The 24,682-nt window shown below is 39.3% G+C and overlaps 2 protein-coding genes and 1 non-coding gene across 4 annotated transcripts; 2 read left to right on the forward strand and 1 right to left on the reverse strand.

The window, feature by feature from the left end:
* Positions 1 to 684: 684 nt before the first annotated feature.
* On the reverse strand, positions 685 to 3,647 carry si:ch73-1a9.3 (non-histone chromosomal protein HMG-14). Of its 2 annotated transcripts, none has more exons than XM_034152762.1 (6): positions 3,422 to 3,647; positions 2,215 to 2,232; positions 2,058 to 2,087; positions 1,933 to 1,974; positions 1,744 to 1,851; positions 685 to 1,658 (listed from the first exon to the last, which is right to left on the reverse strand). In XM_034152762.1, exons 1-6 carry the CDS (start codon positions 3,437 to 3,439, stop codon positions 1,611 to 1,613), a joined length of 264 nt encoding a protein of 87 aa, XP_034008653.1. In that variant the 5' UTR covers positions 3,440 to 3,647; the 3' UTR covers positions 685 to 1,610. The 2 variants fall into 2 exon arrangements, with proteins under 2 accessions (XP_034008653.1, XP_034008644.1); XM_034152753.1 differs by having other exon boundaries at positions 1,933 to 1,977.
* A 9,689-nt stretch (positions 3,648 to 13,336) lies between these two features.
* igsf5a (immunoglobulin superfamily, member 5a) lies at positions 13,337 to 22,742 on the forward strand. The gene is made up of 9 exons (XM_034152730.1): positions 13,337 to 13,423; positions 14,001 to 14,095; positions 16,786 to 17,094; positions 18,612 to 18,902; positions 20,635 to 20,754; positions 20,905 to 20,929; positions 21,033 to 21,130; positions 21,261 to 21,325; positions 22,463 to 22,742. Exons 2-9 carry the CDS (start codon positions 14,029 to 14,031, stop codon positions 22,556 to 22,558), a joined length of 1,071 nt encoding a protein of 356 aa, XP_034008621.1. The 5' UTR covers positions 13,337 to 13,423; positions 14,001 to 14,028; the 3' UTR covers positions 22,559 to 22,742.
* Positions 22,743 to 24,388: 1,646 nt separating this feature from the next.
* On the forward strand, positions 24,389 to 24,470 carry trnas-cga. The gene has a single exon. It is a non-coding gene; the product is annotated as a tRNA-Ser (tRNA).
* The last annotated feature ends 212 nt before the right edge of the window (positions 24,471 to 24,682 follow it).

Genomic DNA, 24,682 nt, shown 5'->3' on the forward strand with positions numbered 1-24,682 from the left:
ATGTGCTGGAGGTCTGTGAGAATACGCACAGCATGTGAACGCTTCGTCAGGAAGAACACAAAAGTGCAGTGAACTTCTTTTATTGCATCAGAGATACAAAAGATGCACAAGAATGTTTATTTCTCTAAATGTAATGAAGTCATGATCAGAGTTTGAGTAAAGCAGCGGCCCCAAGGGAAGCTGTCCATGGTGCTGAAAATAATCTGTCATTTGCCTTTTTTTTTGAAAGTTTGTAAAACTATTATTTAAAAAATGAAAGGGATATTTTTGTAATTGATTTTATAGCAGCTTTTTCAAAATCATACTTTGACTGTTATGCTTTTGTATAGCTTGTCTTAGCCTTCTAATCAAGTGAACCTGATCTTTGAACATGTCCTATCCAATTGAAAGTTTTTTAATTAAGATTTGACTCTTTATTTGCCAATAAATTAGATGTTATATGACCTCCAGTAAGGTCCCTTTCCCAAACGTACATACTAAAACTGTGATTATTTAGTGACTTTCCACTTATATATCACATTATTTGTGCTGAATCCTACGGCGAATGACATGGATTCTAGTATTTTTGAACAAAGCCTTATAGGCATGTTTTACTTCCATTTCAATGCTTTTTGAACAATGAGAAACCTTCAGTGTTTTATCAGCAACGTTAATAAATAAGCAACTTTTCAGAAGGAAACAGCGTAACAACTACCAACCAAGTTTTATTGGTTTGTTGATAACAATCAATACACAGGTACATCTATAAACAAATCAAAAGAAACAGCACACTATCTAAAACCCACATGAATATTGCTACTGCTGGTATGCATTTGACATCTCAAATAAATGTACAGTTTTTCTGTCGGCCTTAAGGAAGCCAGTCTCCAGTTTGCTCTGTATGGTTACACACCGCATAAACGTGGCTATGAAAACAAATTCCATTTTTACCATCCTTACAATGTATCGTTACACACTGCGTATAGAAAGATTGAAAACCCTTTTCACAGCAGCTATACAAATTTATTGCGATGCTATCACAGAACAGACACAACCAACACACGCGATGCACGTCTGATAAGGAGAGCTCCAGTACTAGGGATTTTAGCTTTATTGATCAAATTTATTAAGAAAACGGCATGAGTACAAGAGTTAACATATAGGAACAAAGCTTACAAACATTCTAAAACACTGTTCTTCATTAGAAACAATAAAACAATGAGTTTCCCTGTGACTTTGTCCACCCCCCCCAGCACAGATTACATACAGTCCCTTATAAAGCATATGGAATGTAATCTCTTCCCGTTGTTTCCCCAGCTCCTTAACGTCGTGCTCGCGTTTTGACGAACTTGACACCCGACCTGCACCCTCCCCTCCTTCACATTTAAAACTGAAATGAGATCCACTGACAGTAACAACAATGACCGCAATTTGTATGGCGATGCAAAATTGTGGGATGTGACGAAATTCCCGTCTCCAAATTGACTTTTTTCTTTCATTAAAAAAAAGTGTTCTCTACAATCAAACTACTAAAAAACCTGTATTTAGAAAATAGTTGATAAAAATATCCCCTGAATTGTACAAGAAAAGAGGTACAGGGAGCACTGGTAAAAGATGTGTTTGGAGAGATGCTATTCTGCTGCCTCATCTTTTTGTTCAGCTGCGTCTGTAGCCGGTGCCTGCAAGACAAAGTTGAGGGTCAAAGTTTAGTCACCAAGAATATGGGCTTTATTTTGCATGTTTATATATTCACATAAACATTACCTCCTCCTCGGCTTTCGCTTCTCCGTTCTCAGCGGGGGCCTCTGGTGCTTTCTCCTCAGGCTTGGCCTTCTCCACCTCCTTGGCTTTCTTAGGCTTAGCCAGTGCCTTCTGCAAACAGAAATATTAACATCATTAGTCTAACAGTCAACAATTGAGAGTCTAATAAGAAGTAATGAAAAAAGTTCTCACCTTTGGCTTAGGTTTGGCCTCTGCCTTTGCCGGTTCAGGTGTCTGCTAGGACCCAAAAAAATGATGGTCAGTTCTGAGAACAGACTTTAACAGCATGCATACTATGTGTGAGAGTCAGTACTTACATCTTTCAACCTGAGAGATCTCCTCTTGGGCTGCAGAAACAGTGAACAGAATAAACATGTCAGCTTATACCCACCACTGATGGGTTGTTACTGACCCCTGGTGGGAGCACAGACAACGACTAAAACACAAATACAGTATGATATAAAATGTTCTTACCGCTGAGTCTCCTCCTGTCTGTAAGAAAAAATAAAGAAAATGTGGTTAACGTTTGCATCTGAATGTGGCTATGGTGAGTACAAATGTTGCCGGGGAGTGGGCTTTAAGTATTAGTTATGTAACACGGGTGGGCGTTTCCAGACAAAAGATTGGCCTATGAATGCTCATCAAGCCTCATAAATTATTAAATTGAGTTATAACCGAGCACTGTGATTGGCTGCGATATGCCCTAAAATCTAGAACACAACATCACTTCCTAATCCGCACATTAACAGCCATAAGCATGATTACTAAGCAACATGCATCTGTCTGCACAATAATAAATAAATACAGCGTATAGCATTGTAACAATAACACAGCGTCATGTGCGCGAGCTCCCCCAGCTCCCGTCTACTGTAAAAGTCCAATGGGGGATGGGGGACTCCGCCTCCTCATCCATTCATAGGTAATAAATGGGATTTCCAGAATACCGTGTTAGAGAGCGTTCCCGCCATGGATTTGAACAGAGTCGCTGTGCAGAATCTACTGGAAGCCCAGCAACAGGAGCAGCGCTGTGCTGACGGAGGCTCGCCATTGCATAACCGACCATACACCGTGAAAACACGACGAACGTCTTTCAATATATGCAACATTAACTAACATTACGCTATTTTTATTGAAGGAAAACATTCTATAATCGTCAAATTGTATTAAAGTTGTGTTTTGTTCCGTAAACAAGTATTAGTGCCCACACAAACACAGTAAGCTACCATTAAAGCCCAGCGAAGAACATTCAATCCGCTTTCATAGAAACTTGAGTATCCAGCGTGACGACCCCCATAGGAAACAATCAATATGCCGCCAACTTTCTCTACAGAAAGCCGTCTATCGACAGAGAAACCTACACTGCAACAAGCTCAATGTATTTATAAAATGTTGCAACTGTGCAGAGACCATTGTGCGGGAAACCCCGACTCACGGAAAAGCTCTTGCACAAAGATAATCACTGCACGAGCGATAACAGACACAACCCGACTTGTAACATCAAAACAGAACAAGTCCAGCTGCAAGCTGCAACATTGTTTACGCTCACCCGGAAAACAACACGGACATTTGTAGCTACATTTTAACAACTGTGTCTGCAAGCTATCGAGCCCATTTGACAAACTGCAGCCGGGGGTAATAAATGCAGTATTACTGAATGCATGAAAGATGTCGGTCTACTCACTCTGCTCCTTTTAGGCATGGTTGGTTTGCGTGTGGTGATTTTAAGAAAGAAAAACGGCTAAATGTAAGTCAATACAGCTGAAAATACAGTTGCAGGCTATATTGTGGATAAAGCTGTACCAGTACAGTCTAATACAGCGCAGCGAGACGTTAATGTTCCATTGGAAGAAGAACTAGCTCAAACCGGATTGGATTCTCCCCCTCCCTCCCTATTCAAACCGTTATAGTTCCTGCATGATTGACGGTGATATACCCCGCCTCCGCTGCCCGGTGATTGGACAAGACAATGGTCAGCAACAAGATTTCAAATTTGTGCTCCTACCTGCTTGGGTGCGTGACACGTCAGTCAACAAACATGGAGAGCTACCATCTGCCGTAACGAGGCGAACTGTCATTGAATGTGTCTTCCTCTCGCGCACAGATACGTGTTTTCCAAAACATGCTTCTTTTTAAATGTTCAAGGATTGGCTCTCATAGCATCACATTAACGCCTTTAATGCGAGTCATATAAGAAAATGTGTTCTGTTTATTGGCAGGACATTGAGATATAACTGTGTATCCCCCCTGGCAGGTCTTTTGTATTTTGGCGTAGGAAAATGGCGACAAGATACGTGAGGATAGGCTACAGCTCCTGGCTTGTGTTGGCTCCTGTGTGTCACCGTCCAGTGTGCTATCCAGATTCCAGACATGGCTACCGCTTCTAGCATACTCACAGTGCTTCTTCCCACTTCCCTCCATCCCTGACCACTGTCTTATTATTGTTGTCCTGCCCAGAAAACAGACAATACTTGAAATACACATATGCTACACTTAATGATATAAATGACTGCCATTCCATACCCTTTATCCTGTGTACAAGATAATGACGTATTGAGGCGCATACTTTTATCAATAATTTATGTAAAGCTTTTATTTTTCATTTGGCTGGTCCTGAGGAAAAATATGTTTTTGTATAAGAGGCTTCCTTTCATTTTATCCCCAGAATTAACTCGAGCAAAGAGCTGTATTTTCAAGTAGGAAAAAAAGAGTCAACAATATACAATTTCCATAAGTGCCAATATTAAAATGTTTGGCATGTTAGTATGATTCAATTAATGATGCTTTGTAGTATAAAAGGCACAAAATGTGTGCCTTATATACTTATATATATACTCATTATTTAATAATAATTCCAACCAACAAAAATAACACAGGTTAATAGTCAAGTACAAATCATAAAACAATTATTTTCTTTGCTCCTTTAGAGAGTCGACTTTTTAATGATCCCTCCCTGCATTTAGGAGATTCCTACTTCCTGTTTAAGCAGGAAATTCATCACTATAAGATTAACTTTGACACAATCATCTATTTGCATTACAAATCAGGCCTAACCCAAACAACATTGAAACATGGACAGATGTACTGCTGCATGTTGATGTTGTTTCACTAGAAAATGCTATAAGTTACATTATATTTTCACAAGGGCATTCTTCTTTTTCGTCTTTTAGAAAGGTATTCCTAGACATTTCTACTCAGTTGTGATCAAATTTGTTTTTCTAACAAGCAAAATATTAAAACATATTTAGTAACAGCCACTGCCACTAATTGGTGGAGAAAGTAAGGTGATGGCCATTTATTTACAGGGACTTTCATTCAGTGATATTCCACTCAGGCTTAAATTCTTCTTTTATTGAATTATCCCCAGAGGGATTAATAACCCTTTTGAGGTGCTTTGCTTCCACTGGGACATTCAAACTCTTCCACCTGGTGTGAACATCGAACAGACCCGGCTCACAGTGGAACGCCACTTCCTGCAGGTATTGCATTCAGCAGCAGTTTGCAAACACACCAAATATAATTTGGTTTGGAGAATCCTTCCAACCCTTATCACACATGTATGTGACATTTCACTCACATGCTGATGCCTGCCAATATTCTTAAGGTAATGACACCAGGAGTTTACTTCATCTCACTGGGATTGTTGATGGTAAAAGACCAGGGTGGGGAACAACCAGCTTTACTAACATTTAACAGTTTGCTCATGATCATCGTTAAAGTACAAGACCCCATTTACACGGGAACGCAAACGCATACGAAACGCAAACGAACCGAATACGATATCAAAAAAGTCTTCCGTTCACACGAGACCGCTCGAAAGCGCTGGAGACGCTGTAGTACATATGCCGGGCCTGTAAGTGGCGCTGTACTTCCGCACGAGACCGCTCGAAAGCGCTGGAGATGCTGTAGTACATATGCCGGGCCTGTAAGTGGCGCTGTACTTCCGCACGAGACCGCTCAAAAGCGATGTAGTACATATGCCGGGCCTGTAAGTGGCGCTGTACTTCCGCCACAAAATACACCAAAAGCAGCGAAGAATACGCCCGAGCATGGTTGCCATGGTTGCCATGGTTGCCTTGTTGCCCTTCTGTTTATTCTCCGCGGTGGATTTAGCAACATGTAGTTCTCCATGTCCACTTGTTGCTGATGGTTGTGGTAGAGGAGCTGTAGATTTTGCACTAACATCTGTAGCATGGTCAGTAGCAGTAGCAGTAGCTACTGACAGTAGCTACTGACAGTAGCTACTGACCATGCTACAGCAACACACTCTCACTCCCTAAGCGTCCAGGAGCGACGCTTGGTCAGGGTCCCGTGGGGTCCAGTTGTGACGCGCCGAGGCTCCTTCAGCTTCATAAACGGACGCAAAGAGCTTTCTACTGATTGCAATGTATTCCCATCGGCGGCGGTATTTGACGCTTAGGGAAGCACGGCATTTGTTTGTGTCGGAGGCTGTTAAAGGTAATGTGAGCGTCCATTCCCATTGGATAACTGAGAATTGTACACCCGGAAGTAAGTATTCCCCTTACTGTCGATTGATTTGAAAGTGATATCTCCAGTGTTCGAATTACCCATTTGCTTTCGGGGGAGCCCTATTTTTCAGTGCTACTAAATATGTCACACGCACGCTCTGTTGACAGATTCGATCAATTGCTATAAAATCACTCTGCTACTACTACAGAAGGTGTCACTACGCCGGCGGCTGTGGCCGTTGTTGAAGCCTCTTCAGGCTCCGCATCGGCAGGCCTCTCCCTCGGTGTGGAGCTGTCAAACTCGACCCTAACGCCGCTTACAGCCGGCCAACTAAAAGTTGTTCCGTTCACGTTGTCATTTTTAGACTCCTTCGCTTCTTTGCTTGTGAATCCAAAAGCTGCAACGCTTGGCTGTTTTCGTTTTGCCATATTTTTTATTACAAAGCCAGAGTTAAAAAAATATCAATATGAACATTTCAAATACCGCGCCGGCATCGCCACCGTAACCATAGCAACGTAAAGAATGCAGCGCCGCCACGTACAGATGGCAATACCCAGAAATATTCACAAATATAAAACAAATATTCAGAAACTGTAATGAACAATAACTATTATTTATTTCAAGAACTGTTATTTACAGAAACTCAACATTTCTAATCTGTGTGACACAAATATGCACGATTGTTTTGGGCTCCCCCTATTTATCTCAAAGTCGGCCTTCAGGGGAGCTCCCTCCCTCTTTGGGGTCCCCCTGGCCCCCCCCCCCTATTTCGAACAGTGGATATCTCCACTACTCATCAACTCAAAAACACCAGATTATCCTTGTTAATTAAACGACATTGATAGGTTTTAGTGTGTGTACAATGCTTTGGTCACGTTTTCCCCTTCAATTCTGAGAAACAAGTCGTTTTCTATGAGTTTTGGATGGCCGAAGACATGACATTACCCACAATCCTCTGTAGCAACCATAGACTGTATACAAAAATTAAATAATACATTATTCCGAGTGTGCTTGCTTTTCTCTTTGAAAGTCATCACATAACGGCATTGTAATACACGTTGCGGCTGCATTAAATATGACATATCTGCCGTAGTTAACTCTATTTATAGAGCCCTGATGACAAGACTTCTAGACAAACAGGAACTGCCGCCAAAACTGAAAACTTGACGTGGATCTTAAATATATAAGCAATTAAACAACATCTTACATTTCTTTTCACACAATACGTCTCCTTGCAGTATTAACACTAATTCGGCTGACTTTTATATTTGATCCAATTGGTAGATAGGCTGTATTTACGCCATAACGGTGCACAGCTGATAGAAAGGGACACCTACTGGTTAAAGCACGTTATTGCATTTTATAATTTTATTATTAGATATTAATAGGATCCCTATAAAGTATATTCTTTACTCGTCGTTATTCTCTACTAATAGTTAATTAAAGACTGTATATAATGACTATTTTGCACATCCCATTCAAGATTTCAAGATTTTCTAAGGTTTATTGACATTAAAGACTGTATATAATGACTATTTTGCACATCCCTTTCAAGATTTCAAGATTTTCTAAGGTTTATTGACATATCATATTATACACAACTACGGTGTAGTTATGCAATGAATGAAAAACTTGGGTCGCAGGTTCCTCAACAGTGCATTTATGTGTGTACCTCCACCATTAAAGTGTCATATTCTGCACATTTCTTATACTATCTACATACATCTTATAAGAGTATAATACATATGTATAATATCAGTTAAAATAAGTGCTTAAACATAGTTAACATTGCAGGAAAGCAATATATTAGACGTTAAGTACTTTGTCAGGCTTAATATTTATCTGTCGATACAAATGTCACTGTGTGTGCTGTGTGCTCTGCATGTGTGACCATCAAAGAGGGTTTCATCCCTCCATATTCATCTTCTATACCCCCAAAGCTTTTTTCTTATTCAAAAGAAGACCTTAACCTAAAGTATTATTTAATGTTTAAATAAAGCCTTATTAGTTTGTCTGTTTTGCACATCCTCCTATTAATATCTAATAATAAAATGATAAAATGCAATAACGTGCTTTAACCAGGAGGTGTCCCTTTCTATCAGCTGTGCACCGTTATGGCGTAAATACAGCCTATCTACCAATTGGATCAAATATAAAAGTCAGCCGAATTAGTGTTGATACTGCAAGGAGACGTATTGTGTGAAAAGAAATGTAAGATGTTGTTTAATTGCTTATATATTTAAGATCCACGTCAAGTTTTCAGTTTTGGCGGCAGTTCCTGTTTGTCTAGAAGTCTTCTCATCAGGGCTCTATAAATAGAGTTAACTACGGCAGATATGTCATATTTAATGCAGCCGAAACGTGTATTACAATGCCGTTATGTGATGACTTTCAAAGAGAAAAGCAAGCACACTCGGAATAATGTATTATTTAATTGTTTTATACAGTCTATGGTTGCTACAGAGGATTGTGGGTAATGTAATGTCTTCAGCCATCCAAAACTCATAGAAAACGACTTGTTTCTCAGAATTGAAGGGGAAAACGTGACAAAAGCATTGTACACACACTAAAACCTATCAATGTCGTTTAATTAACAAGGATAATCTGGTGTTTTTGAGTTGATGAGTAGTGGAGATATCACTGTCAAATCAATCGACAGTAAGGGGAATACTTACTTCCGGGTGTACAATTCTCCGTTATCCAATGGGAATGGACGCTCACATTACCTTTAACAGCCTCCGACACAAACGAATGCCGTGCTTCCCTAAGCGTCAAATACCGCCACCGATGGGAATACATTGCAATCAGTTGAAAGCTCTTTGCATCCGTTTATGAAGCTGAAGGAGCCTCGGCGCGTCACAACTGGACGCCACGGGACCCTGACCAAGCGTCGCTCCTGGATGCTTAGGGAGTGAGAGTGTGTTGGCTACAGCAGTGAGCAGCAGAGGTGGGGAGAGGCGGGGCTATGGCTTCATCGTTATCAGAAAAATGATCGTATAGGACGTACACACGGAGCCGTTTGGCCCCCCAGAGCGTTCCGTCCACAGATCTACCTTGGGACCCGTTATAGTTTTAGGGGTCCGTTTCCGCGTTTCCGTTACGGCCTCGTGTGAACGAACGGGCTATACCAAAGAGAAAAGTAGCGGATACAACCGTTTTCGTTCCTGTGTAAACGGCACATAAACCTGTTCTGCTGGTTGTTACTAGTCTTTGACTCATTAACTTGGAAAAGGTGTCCCTCCCATCTTCCTTAGAATTTCGAGCGAAACAAAGCTGGAGTCCTCCACATTAGAATGCAATCTGAGCTGAGATATGACATGACATGATATTTATGGCACAGATTTAGTTTGTTTTACAAATGTGTGCTATGATACAGAAATGTTAGGAACGTTACACAGACACTTGGACTCAAAAGAAAGTTTGCTGTTCTAAAGGTCTTTACTTAAGACGAGGACTATATATACAAGAGGTAATGGGACACAGGTGGCAACAATCAAGGGAGGGGCTGACAATCACACAGGGAGGAAGACACACAAGGGCAGGAGAGCTCTGAAACGAGAGAGAAAGGTAAGTACCAAAATAAAACAGGAAGTGCAATGACAGGACTAGACAGGGGAACAAAGAGACTTGTTTAAACATAAATCTAACCTGGGCTTTGAATTAAACATGAAACAAATAACATGAACCTAATTAACTAACTTAACATGACATGAATAAATTACCAGACATGATGGAATGTTACAAGAAACACCCAGGCCCAGGTATACTACAACATAATTTATAATAAATATGAAGGGCCTTATAGTTGTAAGGAGCCCTTCCATCACAGATGAGATGACAAACAGTGGTGTTAAGTAACTAAGTAGAGTTACTCAAGTACTGTACTTAAGTACACATTTGTAGGACTACAGTTCAGATTTCAATTGTGTATCCACTACATTTATTTAATACCTTTAGTTACTTCACAGATGTGGATGAATGATGTGAAATATAATCAAGTGTTAAATCAGACTTTAGTTCCACCTGGAGTAAATTCACAAGCTACCCTGCAGTATACAAAGTCATTCAAACTAGCTGCACCTTTACCAGCTTTGAGAACACTTTAATGATCAATCATTATAAAACATATCATATATATTATTCTGAAATGGACCAATCTGCACAATGACTACTTTTACTTTTGGTACTTTAAGTACATTGATGCTAATACTTTTCTACTTTTACTTGAATAACATTTTTATTGCAGGACTTTTTCTTGTAGCAGAGTATTGCTACACTTTGTTACTGCAACTTTTACTTCAGTACAATATCTGAGTACTTCTTCCACCTCTGATGACAAAACAGACAACATGTACACAGAGAGCGGTTATAACGCAAAGTGACCTCAGTTGGAATTGTCTCAGGAAACTGGAACAGAGACATTGGCATAATCCCCAGGGAAAGGTGACAGGCTGAAGGTAAAGGTGACCTCATCCAAAGCCTCTTTAACAGAAGGCAACGTTTTCATGTATCTTCTTCACAAACACACTTTACAATTTATAAATAGAAGCTGCTTAAGTCTTATAGACCAGGAACAGAGAAGTTGTGTGTCTTTACTACGCCCTGTGAAGCAACCATGGGTCAAGGTGGTGTAATATGTATCTTTTGCTGCAGGCAGATAGATCCTTCTCTCTTACTAAGTGGATTTCTCCCATGCAGTGAATGCAACCTTCCCATATGGAGCAGCAGGTAAAGCCAGATTACACCGGTTTGTGTAAGGGGGGGCTACAGAACCAGAGAATAGTCCACAGCATAAACCACACCAATTTATACAGAAACTATGCTAGCATTTTTTTTAATGAACGGAGTACATGTAATTTAAAGATGATACTTGTATTCCACTACAAATTCCAATTTAAAACTATTATTATCATTTGCACAACAGCTACAGCGTAGTTTTGGCTATTCAATCTTAAGCCAGAGGCTCCTCCAACAATGCAACATACAGTATACTTGAGAAATTAAAAGAAATAAAGATAGTACAAGAATAAATATTTAAAAAATTGCATTTTAGTTGCATTCTCTTGCAACTAAAATGCAGGAAATACAAATGTAAAATAGAAGGAGATAAAAGACCAAAATAACATTAAATATTGAGTTTTGCAATAAAGTATACAAAATATGTAGACTATTAATGATAATAGCCTGCTACCTCCCTCTTTATTTTTGGGGGGTTGTGTACAAGAGTCAAACACAAGTGTCACATGCAGTTATTAAAAATAAAATAAGGAATGTGTTGTAGTCTAAGAAGGAGAGAAAATGTCATGTAATGTAGGAGAAGGAGGAGGTGAGCCTAATAAGCTCAGTAACGATAAACCTCCGTCGGCTTTGACCATTGATTAACAAGCAGCTCTCAAAACGAAAACAAATCCCACAAAGACAATTAACTATGCTCCGAAGACTTGCCTTGTTTTGTGTGAAATATGTAGCATTGTGGGGCCATATCTTACTCTCTGAGAAAATGGGGGTAAGTCAATGGAACTAATCTGAGATTGCAAACAATAAAATGAAATAAAAGGATGCCCCAGAAGCCATGGAGGCGAACAAAGACGAGCATCCATGATGAGTTATGGCCCATGATCTCTGACACGCAGCTCTGGGAGCAGACGGGGCCCTCTGAATGACTCCCATTACGGGCCCTATGCAGGGGACCAGAGGGACGACTGCTGCTGACCCTCCCCCACCATCTACTTCCTGTTTTTCATGGTTGTCTGTTCGCTTCTGCCTATACAATACCAGCTGTGTCTGGAGACATTCCAGCTCCTACTGCTGCCCTCCTGAGGAACAGAGCACGACAGATACATGCAGCCATCTTCTCTGAGCGCCATGTGAGATCTGCTTTAGAAACACTTCAGCTGTCTGTTCTCCAGCTTCAGTGTGCGCTCATTGTTACTCTTATTCACGCATTGCACTTAAAACATATTAAATGCAAACTAATCAAGTAAGAAACCTCAAACCATACAAATCATGTGATATAAATTGTGTATGAGTCACGGTGCAATTATGAACACATAACACAGAGCATGTTGGTTGCTACATACTTTAAATGTACAACAATCATCAGAAGAATATATTTATCCATGGGAAACTGGGTTTCATGACTTCATTTTAGAACAAAAATAAATACAACATAAATCAAAAATAATAGAATTAAAATATTTAGATAAAGACAAGACATTAAAATAAGTTTGCAATAAAAATAGAAATAAAATAAATAATATTTATATAAACATCAGAATTTAAAGTAAAATGTCCAAAAATAATTGAATAAAATAAAATACAAATATTTATACAAACATAACAAATTAAATAAAAAAAAGTTTACTTTGTACTACGATTTAAAGCATTATTATTCAAATACATAAAGTGGTGTATTAGTATTAATAAGATATTATGGATGTTTTTGTATTGAAACATGCAATTAATGCCATGTTGAAATCATTCGTAATGTATTAAGTAGTTGCTTTGCATTTGAATCAATTTCTGTCCAATAAAAACACATTTGGCACCTTATGGTAAACATGACAAAAATATAAAGTGATTTTAAAATGCCCGCAAATACAAAGCACAGCATGATCCTACAGTGACCTCTAGTGGTTGAGATGAAAAACATCACCCAGTCAGAACCAGCTGCCATTGAGAATGTAATCTTCAGTTTATTATTATTTAACACCTTTGACCATTTCTTCACTAAAATGGTGTTGGGAACTTTTGTTTTCTAAATATTCAGGATTTCTAATTAATGACACTGTAAAACATGACTAACCCTTAATCACTTGTTTATCATTTTAGAATAATAGCACACAACAGAATGAGCTGGAAAATGTGGAAGAATAAAGTGAACATTGCATCAGACTTAAGACTAAATGCACCATGGAATAAAGCTGTGTTGAGTGCATCCTGCCAGCAGGTGAAAGCCTCAGCCTCACTCACACACACACACACACACACACACACACACCACACACACACACACACACACACACACACACACACACACACACACACACACACACACACACACACACACAGCACTGAACTACAGGTGTGGTGAGGTGATAAGGGCTGGACCTTACTCCCTGTGTGAGAGCTTTACAGTTGGGTGGAGTCCTGCTGCTCACCTGCTGTTTCAGGAAATGACGCTTTGATGCAAACACTCACCGGGAGCTCGTCGTCGGTAAGTTGTTTTAACTGAAAATGCTTTTACTTCTGAGGAATATTTAGTTATGAAGGCAGGTAATTCATCTACTGAGACGATTGCTTTAATACCAACACTAGCAAAGTATGGAAGGCTATAAAGGAGTGACGACAATGTTATCTGTCAGGTTTTGTATTGAGTAAGTTACAACAACATAGGAAATAAAACTGGCTAATTCTTTATTTAGGGATTATCATTTTTGCCTGAAAGAGGATACTTGTAGATTTCATTCAAGCACAGTTTTTCAAATAATGTTGAACTTTGAAAGTCATTTTCTCCAAGCTGGTCATTGAGTATATTATTGTAATTTTCTTGGTGCCTCTGCTCTGATTTAGAGAAATGATGGCTGAGTTTAGGCCATTTATTTTAGGTTATCTTCCCAATATATATGTATTTTGCCATCTATTAATGTAGTTGTAAAATCATCATGTCCTTCTGTCACTTTCTCTGGCATTCGCCGCTGAAGTTTTAATTGAATTGCCTTCCAGTTTTCAGTTTAGTTCATTCCAACCAAGATATGTGAATTATTATTTATAGCTTTTTCTCAATTGTATAGGACTCTGGACCTCAGGAACAACAACAACATGAGCGCTTCCTGGAGATCACAGCCCAACCTCCTCCTCGTCTGTTTATTACTGTCTGCAACCGGAGGTCAGAACTCATTTTTTAAGTCTATACAAATCTCCTGAGCTGGACAGAATTGATCAATATTCTACCGAAATAAAGCTTATTTTCCACATGGGATTTATGAAAATTCAGTCATTTAATAGCACAATTTACTGGCATTTGAATAGACATGAAAGGTAAACGGTCTTACAGAAGGGCTATATTAAACTGCATTGATCCCTGTGGGGAAATTCAATTGCTTGAATCTCTTGTATCGACTCCTGATGAGAATGAATTAAATGAAATTTCAGAAAATTGAACTGAACCGTTGATTTGAATGAAATGTATTATGTCAACATATTTCACCTCACTATATTAGGTTAGTTGAAATCAATACAAATGAGTGGAACCTAATCTTTTTTATTTATAACTTAATATAATTGCTTTCAACTAACCTGGTACAGTTTTGTAAAATCTGTTGCCATAATACATTTCATTCAAGTTAATGTTTCATTTTTTTCAGTGTACTGGTTTTGAATTACATTGCAAACAAGTCTTAAAAGCTCTTTATCACCAGAGTCGCACTCTCTGAACACCACAGCACGTCTAACATGTTTGCTGAGGGTTTCTAATAGTGATTAATCATTACCCTTAATACTGCCTTGAACAAAGAAAGCTAAAGCAAACCAGACTGTTTGAAATCTAATCAGACATTCTCATCAAAATGTCAACACAGAGAAAATGGCATTCTGCTTACTCACAAACGATTCAAGAAAACATCCAGACACATTCTTAAACTCTATGTCAGCATGTGTAATCTGAGCCCACATTAAAGATGTGTTTGAGTATCAGTCCACTTACAGAACTTTTCCTTTGTGATATTTATTTACTCTGAGCAAACTTAAGCACAGTTTTGAACAAAGAGTGTTATGTGCCATACTATGCAGCCTTCCTTTGTCCTGAAGGACGAGCTCAAACAGAGTTGCTGAACAGATTTAAATCAGTGACACTATTACGACATATTTCTCTCTTTTGCTTCTCACATTGCATGCATAACCAATGAATGTGAGCACCTGCAATGTGCTGCACACAAAACCTGTAGTAGCATACAGAAATTCAACTCGGGCAACTTTTTTTACTTTTTATGGGGAGGGCTCAATCAAATTATTATATATTTATGGATAGGGATATGTAGTGTTCAAAATATCAGAACACATTTTTTTTGAGAGCCTATTGAAACTGCATATCTTTGGTATAAACCAAAAAAACAATAAGGCAATAATCCTGTTGTTTAAAGGTCCCCTATTATACTGTTTTTCATCAAAGTCTCAGATATATAAATATATATATACAAAACATGCCATGCCTCATACCCCTCTATTTCAGCCTTGTTACAAAAATGCTGATTCTGGGACTTTAGATACAAATGCTGTAGGAGGAGATTCAGGTGATAAGGTGGGGGGTGTTTCCTTGGTTGGTGATTGGCTAATGGTTATACAAGCCAAAAGAACTTTATGACATCATAAAGTGGCCAAAATCTGATCAGCTCATTTTCAGACAGGTTTTTATATAAATGGATCAGGACAAAAAGTGAGAGAATATTTGTTCCTGAAACTTTCAGAATCTCTTTACACAGAGGGGACACATATTTATGTTTATTACATGGCTTAGTTGAATACTCGATTCTGATTGGTCAATTCAGAACACGTGACACGTTGTTAATCCAGTACAGACAGACCGCTGTCAAGGACTTATTGACCGTTGTTAAGGACGCTCACATCTGCACAAAGAAGTCCGGTCGATTTAATTGTATACAGAACTGGGACAAGAAAACAGCGGAGAAGTAACGGGGCAGAAACCCTCCTTTTTACGCAACGGTCCAGACATAGACATCAAACGGCAAAACATATTCAGTTGCCAGTTACTTTGGCATGAGGGCAGGGATATCTAGATACCTAGGTAGATAGGTTTGACATAATGAATTGTGCTACTTTTAAAGAAAGCAACAATGTTTTCAAATCTGTAATCAAAAAGGTCCGCAAAAACGCTATCGAAGCAGTTCCTGCCTTTGCTACGTAGTTCAAACAGTAACAACGGACTATTTTTCTTAGCGGATGCATGTCATTTTAAATCAACAATTTTTTAAATCAATAAAAACATTTTCTAAATCTATAAAAGCATTTCAATTAATAATGGGAGTCATATCGTTACTTTGTTGAGAATGTGGCCTTGTAATAAGCGGGATAATGTGCAGCGACTTGGTCATTCTGGGGAAAAGAACACTCCTGTTCAGGAGCCCGACGCGAAGCGGAGGGATCTTGATCAGCATGCTTGATCAGCTTGAAGGGTGTTCTTTTCCCCATAATGACCGCCTCGCTGCACATTATCCCTTACATAAAAGACATGAAAAAGTGGATTTTGCAGAATAGGTGACCTTTAAATAAACCTTGCAATCTAAACTTGAATTTTTATTCTGTCAATTCAATCAAATAAAAGGCGGCATAAATAATTGAGTTAAACTAACATGAATGTATTTATTGTACATAGGAATTCTATCAATGAAAATCAATGCAATGGTAGACAGACTTCAGTCATCACAACACACATGACGATGTTCAGTTGAACAAATATGTCCAGTCTTTATACAATTCCAGCTTGACCCCTGTGCCATAGACTAAAGATACAGTATTTGGTCTCTCATAGATTTGACTCAAAGCAATCCTCTCTTTTTTCAGCTGTGTCAGGACAGTTCCAGCTGGAGCCGCTGAATGCCACAGTGCTCCACGGTTCTGCTGTGCGATTCAACGCCACCGTGCAAGGAGCATGGAAGGGCATGACCTGGACTGTGGGAGGCCATCTGGTAACCACTGTCATCGGTGACATCATCTCCTCCTCAGAGCAGTTCTCTGCCAGATTCTGCTCCAGCGGTGACCCCAGCTGTGTGGAGTTCACCATCGAGAACGTGACCCGCAGGGAGGGGGGGGCCGTCACCTGCTCTGTGCAGGGGAACTACGGCTCAAAGACGGCACAGCTCTACGTACAAGGTAGGGCCATTAAGATGTCCGGCTGCAGTTATATAAGTTCATTACAGGGTTCCATTGAATACTCTATTCTGATTTGGACATTCAGCGGTCTGCTCTTTTTCGTTAGCAGACCGCTGCTGAGGATGCTCTGGTGAAGGGATTTCCTCACTGAAGATGTGCAGTCATATCAGTCTGCAGAAAGAAGTCTATATATAACATCAGCTGTGGCTAAATAAAACACATTTGTATACCCTTTCTCCATCAGAAAAAAACTTTGGAATGCTTTTTGAATATTCATGCATGATAATTATTTATCATTCACCATATAAACGTCCCCATTCGCTACCATTGTGGTGTAAGTCGGTTAGAAAAGACCCATATCAACCTGTTACAGTAGCATAAGCTGTTTATTAGCTTTTTTTGATGGAGTATCAGGTGTAATAAATACACAAACAAGTTGTCATATAAGACAATCAGGAGCTAAATCATCGTGAAAAATACACTATTTATCAATAAACTGGTAAGACAATATATTACCACTATGGATGCATCCAGGCACAAGCATTTGCCTCTGATTTATAGTGGAATACCATTAGACACTTCTCAAACTTAGCAACACTTTGAAAAAGAGTATAAAGTTGTTGGAGAAGTCGTGCTTGTGATTCAATCTGTTTTAGTAAGTATAAGAGCAAATTGTTCACAGCTCCGAGGCAGTCTGCCATTTTAACTATTGTGTGTAATATTTACGCTGGCTTGCTTGAAATGTAGCAACAAGACATCACAATGTTGCTCTTTTGGGGCTCTGATTGGTGGAAAAGCAAACTGGAACGAGGTGTTTCGCAAATTGAACCAACTGCGAACCAACACCAACCCCAGCATGAAACAAGAAAGGAGCTTATTTGAGTGAAAAAGGGGTAATCCCATAGACTGTACAGGGGTAATACACAGCAGTACTGTAATATTTGATTCACTATTGTGGTGACTCCAGCTAAATGCGGCTGAACTTGTTCATACTGGAACTAAATTGTACTTGCTCTTAGATCTTTGCCTTGGCTCCAAGTTAAAACAAGGATTGATCTTAAAATTCTACCACTTGTATACGAGGCTCAAAATCTCCTTGCACCTCTAGTTCATAAAAACATCCTAATAAGATAGAGACCAGCAAGAACTCTCAGGTCCAAAGTCAGAGGTCCTTTAACCATCGATCTTGCTCCAGCTGCAATTTGTCCATTGGTCTTTGAAGGATAAGTAAATGCTAAATGCAGGGTGGCTTAGCGCTAGACTTCTTTTAGCCAGCCATCTTTCTCAGTAGAAGGGACACATATTTTTCATACCAACAGAAACGATTACACAATTTAAAAACGTTTAATGCATAACTGGCTGAAACAAAACCAAACATACATACATACATCATACCAATGCAAACATGTCACGTGTGTGAGAAAACTTGTGTGTGTAAGTAAGTGTTGTATATTCTACACGTTTTTATTATAATATTTAATTTCCATGTAAATGTATTAATTACATGTATCTCTCAGAGAGTGGTACCGTGAACATCATGGGAGGAAATGTGACGGTGACGCAGGACGAGCAGGTGGAGTTCCAGTGTGTATCGTCCAAATGGTTCCCCATACCTACTGTCAGCTGGACCTGGAACTCTGAGGCTGTGAACAGCAGCCTGTACAACACCACCAGCATGGCTGACGGGGATTTCTTCAACTGCACCAGTGTCCTGAAGTTCCAGGCAGTCAGAGACACCCAGATAGAGTGCTGGGCGACTGTGGAGACACTAGCCAGCCCACAATCCAGCTCCGTCTACTTGGTGGTTGGTAAGATCCGCCACACTCTCTTGCAAAAAAGCCTCCTCTCAGCTGTTCTGAAGTTGGACAAGTCCAATAGTTTTGTTGCTTAGTTAGTTTTCCTCAAAACAAGAGTATGGAGTTAAAAGGTAGTTTTTTGGTTGCCTAGTGGTATTATCAATAAAACCAAGTCTAATTTTACACTATAGAGTGGAGCTTTGGAACTTTTTAGGCCTACCCGGAGGTTACCATCGCAAGGGCTCCCTCAACCAAAAAAACAATCAGATTTTTTCATTGCATTTTGGAACATTACAGACAATATGCTCTGTGGCAAGCACACATTAAAGATACTTACTTGCTTCAGCAGGATAATCTCCACATATTAACACAACATTTAGTAAACGTAAGTAAAAAGCTAATGTTTGGCGTCACCACCACTAAGCTAAAGGTGGCTAATGTTTGTGTGATGGCACTTAGTAGTCTCATTTAGTCACTTGTTAGCAGCCACTGTTTTAAGACACCTAAAATCTTCAGTGGGTTATTGACTGACATAATGTTATGCCTTAGAACAAACCGTGGTAATCTCTTAAACTTGTGTTAACCATAGACCTTATTTCAGGCATCTAACCAAAAACATGTTCAAAAACAGGTGACTCCAAGATGAGGGAACAGGAAGTGGTATAATGCTAACTCATTCCAGCATTATGCACTCATTCCTGGACCACTCTATGAGGCTTTACAGAGGCACAGTTGTGCTTTGAAATAAATGCTAACATGCTCACAGTGACAATGTCAGTGTAGTATGCTAATAATTGCTAACTATGGGCCGCCTTATAGCTCACCTGGTAGAGCTGGCGGTCCATGTAAAGGGACTCAGTTCCCATGCGGAGGACCCAGGTTCAAATCCGGCCTGGGACCATGTACGCATGTCATCCCCTCTGTCTCCTCCTTTCAACACTGTCATCTCCAATAAAGGCTAATCTGGCCCAAAAAAAAAAAAAAAATGGCTAACTCCAACAGAGTACAGCTGAGGCTGACGGGAATATCATTAGTTTTGATGGTATTCCAAAAACGAATGATATATTTTACCTAAAGATGATGGTAGATATAAGGATGAGTTGATGTCTTTATTACCTCTCAGTTGCAATAATGTACACTTCTTAATCCATGATTTAGGAATGTTTGAGAACCTGCAAAAAGACCATCTCTACTCCTGAACATATAACCTATGTAACTGAAGAATAATCTGATAAAACCAGATCTTAATTGAATAAAAAACAATACCTGATAGAATTACACTAAAAGCAATATCCATTAGTGTACAGCTTCCAACATGGATAACATGCTGTCTACGATGGAGGAGCAGCACAAGTCATAGGGTATGCATCCATTTCCATTAAGCCCATTTGGAAGAGATTTTTACAGTGTGGTAGATTAAGGAGACGCCTCAGTGTCTGACTGCAAGGTGCAAACCTGCATACTGCCCATTTGAGATATGTTAGACTTAATTATCACATCAGCCTCCTCCATTCAGGCTCTAAATACTGTATGATGTAATAATCCTTCACCACAATTCTCCCATCCAAACAAAAGGTATTGGAGAAAATGGAAATGTATGTGCACAATTAGTCTGTGCTTTCAGTGTGTGTGTCCTCATAAAGGGAATGTTTTGCCTCTCATTTTGGATGTGTTCAGTATTATCAATTTGACACATTAATTTGACAATTAAATGTCTTAAGTCTTTGAGTGTCTTCTCTAACAGTTCCAAAGCCTACGGACTGGACCGTGCTGATAGCTGTGGTCGTGTCCATTGGATCTTTTGCTCTGCTGGTTTTGCTCATCATTGGAATCATCTTCTGCTACAAAAGGAGGAAAGAAAAAAGTAAGGCATCATTATATTGGTAAAAAATGATATTGGTATAAAGCTCCACAATACAGTATGTCCGAAATCACTAAAGAAGTCAAACCTATAGTCTTCAGCAAACATTATCACATTAACTTTAAGTAATTTGTTGTTGACAATCCTCTGCAGAAACCAAATACGAAGATGAAATGAGGTAAGATGGATATTTTGTCACTACTCTTAACAACAGCATGTTATTGTTGTATCACAGCATCTACATGTGTCTGAATCCTCTGTTATCAATCATGTATGTGCAGCAGAAGAGTGAGGACTCAGAGCCAGATCAGTACTGTCCATGGAGCGGGACAGAATCAGGGCCAGGAGAACACAGGATATGTGTCGGAGGGTCAAACAAGTAAGACCCAAACTTGCATGCACACAAACACACACAAGCTTGATACCTATTTGATACCTGCCCCACCAAGCTACAGTATAATCTACCCGTGAGAAATGAAGTCTGTCCTGTCTCTCTTCTCCGTTCACAGGTGTCGCTCCCACTGAACTCACTGACAGCGGCTTTTTCCCGGCAAATGGCTCCACTTTTTCTGAAGTAAGGTTTTTGAGATATTGTTCAGAGGTACACAGTGTTAAGCATTAGGAGCAGCTTAATGTTGGCATGTGGTGGTTAGGTCATGCGGACGGAATAATAAGACACCCCTTATAAACTTTTCTCACTGAACTGAGTTCCGTTTTGACTTCCGTGCTTGGGCTAGTGTTGGTTAGTAGTTGGTTTAACTTGCAACCTTTGTGAGAATCAGTTTTCTTTTCCACCGACAAGAGCTCAATACACTGAAACAACTGAAATGTTGATTTTAATTAAATATAATGTCAACAGACACAACTGTATTAGTTGAAAGCAAGTTTAAATAATAAAAAATAAATGTTCAACTTAATAATGTTGCTTTCAACTAACCTAATACAGTTATGGGAAATGTGTTGACTTAATACATTTAATTAAAGTCAACGGTTCAGTTTTTTCAGTGTAGGTGCAGTTCAAGATGTCATAGTTAACGTTGCTGCCATTCCCAGCAACCCAAGCCCACATTTTGTCTTGCGATAGAAACTGCGTCAGATCCTATACTAACAAAGCCGGCAAGAACGTATTTTTGAATTCCTGTGCAGATTGTCGTGGCTAATGGACGATAGCTGGGGGGGTTTGGGCTTGTGTTTCACCATGCACCATACAGTATACTGTGTCCTAGTGGCAGCTGCTGCTTAAAGTATGCTATTGCATATTACCCCATAAATTATGTTTTTCTCAGTTTTAATTGACAATGTTTGGTAAAATATCACCAAAGGATTGAACAATAATATATTTCTGTTTGTTGTATTACATGGATGATGTTAGCCAGTCTGACGAATCAGTAAAATACATTTAGAGTTATTTTTGGCTAAGTTTAGAAGAAGAATGCGGTCACACATTGTTTAAAACAGTAGATACTTGTTGCCATCATTGTGTGATAGCCGTTTATATATATATATATACAGTATATATATACATTTTTGGGGCCGGCAAGCGCTGCTGGCTATCAGATGACTGCTTTAAAACCTGGGCCCGGATCTGCCTCGGAGGAATATGCCTATCATACAGATATTATGTTTAAGAGAAAGAGAGTTATAGCTGGAAATCTTTGCTATCTTTAAGAAGCAAATTACTTTAATAACTAATCTTGCTTTTGGTTTTTAGATGCCTGATGTTGTGAACAGTACCCACACAGGAAATGCTTACATCACTGTGGAGAAACCCGCCTTCAGGAAGCACAGACATGTCACCATTGTGTGAGGACAAGAAGACGACGAGGAGGGCAGCAAATGTTAAAGGTCTCCTATCATGCAAAATGCACTGTCAGAAATAAAACCCTCTCTCTTTTCCTCCGTGCGCAAATCTCTAAAAACGGGGGTTCAAAGGAGCTGATCCAGATTTGCTGCCGATATGACGTAATATCGGAAATGTGGACTGGCTTTACGCCCACGGCCCTATCAGAAACGCCCCATCAGAAACAATGCACAACGTTTTGGAAGTAATAAGGTCTTTGTTTACATTAGCAAGCATCGCTAACACTCAGAGCTAACCTGTACTGGAGAGAGTATGTGTAAAGAAGCCGGATATAAAAAGGAACTCGCCTTGTGGTAAACCCGCAAGAGAAAAAGCATTTGAGCTCCATACTGTTTCAGAAATAATCCTTGATGTGGTTTGGAACATGATATGGCGTTTAATCACGGCCGCATTTAGCTGACTGTCTGCGGTAGAATTCTCTCGCATGAGCAGGCATAAGCTCCCTCCTCTCTCTTTTTTCTTTTTTTAACCTTTATACGCAGAATCAGCACTTTAGTAACAGGGCTGAAATAGAGGGATATGAGGCATGGCTAGAATGGGTGATCTATTTGGTATTTTTGAGCAAAACACTTCATAGACATGTTTTTGTATATATTTGTATATATCTGAGACCTATAATATATGCCTAAAAATAGCATGATAGGTGACCTTTATGCAGTTCTGGAACACACTGTTGCAGAAAGGAGTGAGGAAGGACCGGCTCCTTCTGGGTGTGTGCTGGAGTAAAGACCATCACATCAACACCTGGAGCAGGTGTAAACTATGTTTATTCTAGTTTATACTGAGCAATATATTTTACTGATGTGTTACATAATTCAAACTGAATGAGCCGTACATGTCTTAAAATGCAATCCTCCTTATAGGTTATACTCTTCTGATCAGTGGTCTGTTTTAAAGATTGGTGAACTAATTAAACAAGCAATAAACCCTTTTACATACAGAATAAACATCCTGATTAAAGGCAGTTGAGGAGTGTGAGAGAATTGATAATACATACATCTAAAGGTAGTCTTCCTGTCTGAACTGATGAACATTATTTTATGTAATATTATATATATTTTTAATTCATAGTTCAATTTTCTTCAGCCACATTTGGGTTTCGATACCCAGCTAAATTTGCGAGAAATTCATGTGATTTATAAATACTGTATATTCAAAATGCTTATTATTATTATTATTATGTTGCTGGAATAAAGACTATTTTTCTATTCATAAAGGCTGATTTGTATCCCTTATTACTGTTTTTGCAGTTTCCCAATGTGGGGATTCATTTGAAGAATCAGTTATGTCCTTAAAGAAGAGCTAGTCTTTCCTGAAACCTGTGAAATGCTGGGTCTTTAAGCAGCAAGACGTAGAAGCGCCATCTGGAGGGCATTTTATGCAGTTGAAATTGAAAGGATTGATATATCTGTAATATCTATTTCAGGAGAATGAATTATGTAGTTCTGAGGAATATGTTTATAATAACATTATTTCTATTTGATTTAATTTTGCAGCCTGTCCTAAATGTATTCCATTTGCCACCCCTTGTGGAGGTGCATCCTGTTCTGTGAGCATGTGAGTTAGACTGGGGAGAATGAACATCTCATATTTACCTGACCGAGATGCAAGGGCTTGGTTGAACATAAGAGTCTGTGTTGTTAGGAGCATGGGCTTTAGGAGCAGGAAAGATAGAGGGTGTGTGTGTAATACAATTGCAACACTTGCACTAACATCTATTTAAAGAGACGTGACCAACCCTGTGACTAATTCAGTTAGTAAGTAGAATGAGAAACAGCTGTGATGGCCGAGTGGTTAAGGCGTTGGACTCGAAATCCAATGGGATATTCCCGCGCAGGTTCAAATCCTGCTCACAGCGGTTGAAGTTTAATAATTAACACATTGCTGGAATTTGCTTTGATAAAACTGCATATGTTTATGAGAGGAAGGGTGCAAGGTCGCCATCTGTCCTTGAGCGAGGCTTCTCTCTTTACGCTGTATAGCTGCCCACTGATGTTAATACTAGAGAAGTCTAGAGTCTAGATATCTCGGTGTTTGTAATCAGTGACAATTGATTCTATGGATGGCTGT

This window comes from Trematomus bernacchii, unplaced genomic scaffold (assembly GCF_902827165.1).
Source record: "Trematomus bernacchii unplaced genomic scaffold, fTreBer1.1, whole genome shotgun sequence".
Lineage (NCBI taxonomy): Eukaryota > Metazoa > Chordata > Actinopteri > Perciformes > Nototheniidae > Trematomus > Trematomus bernacchii.

What these genes read in the sequence shown, in the direction of transcription:
- si:ch73-1a9.3 (XM_034152753.1), bottom strand. An exon ending in AGGCCAAACCTAAGCCAAAG is followed by an intron (nt 1,852 to 1,932) that starts GTGAGAACTTTT and finishes TTCTGTTTGCAG; the next exon opens with AAGGCACTGGCTAAGCCTAA. An exon ending in AAGCGAAAGCCGAGGAGGAG is followed by an intron (nt 1,659 to 1,743) that starts GTAATGTTTATG and finishes TTTGTCTTGCAG; the next exon opens with GCACCGGCTACAGACGCAGC.
- igsf5a (XM_034152730.1), top strand. Translation starts at nt 14,029, where the DNA reads ATGAGCGCTTCCTGGAGATCACAGCCCAACCTCCTCCTCGTCTGTTTA. An exon ending in GGCACAGCTCTACGTACAAG is followed by an intron (nt 17,095 to 18,611) that starts GTAGGGCCATTA and finishes TGTATCTCTCAG; the next exon opens with AGAGTGGTACCGTGAACATC. An exon ending in TGTGTCGGAGGGTCAAACAA is followed by an intron (nt 21,131 to 21,260) that starts GTAAGACCCAAA and finishes CTCCGTTCACAG; the next exon opens with GTGTCGCTCCCACTGAACTC.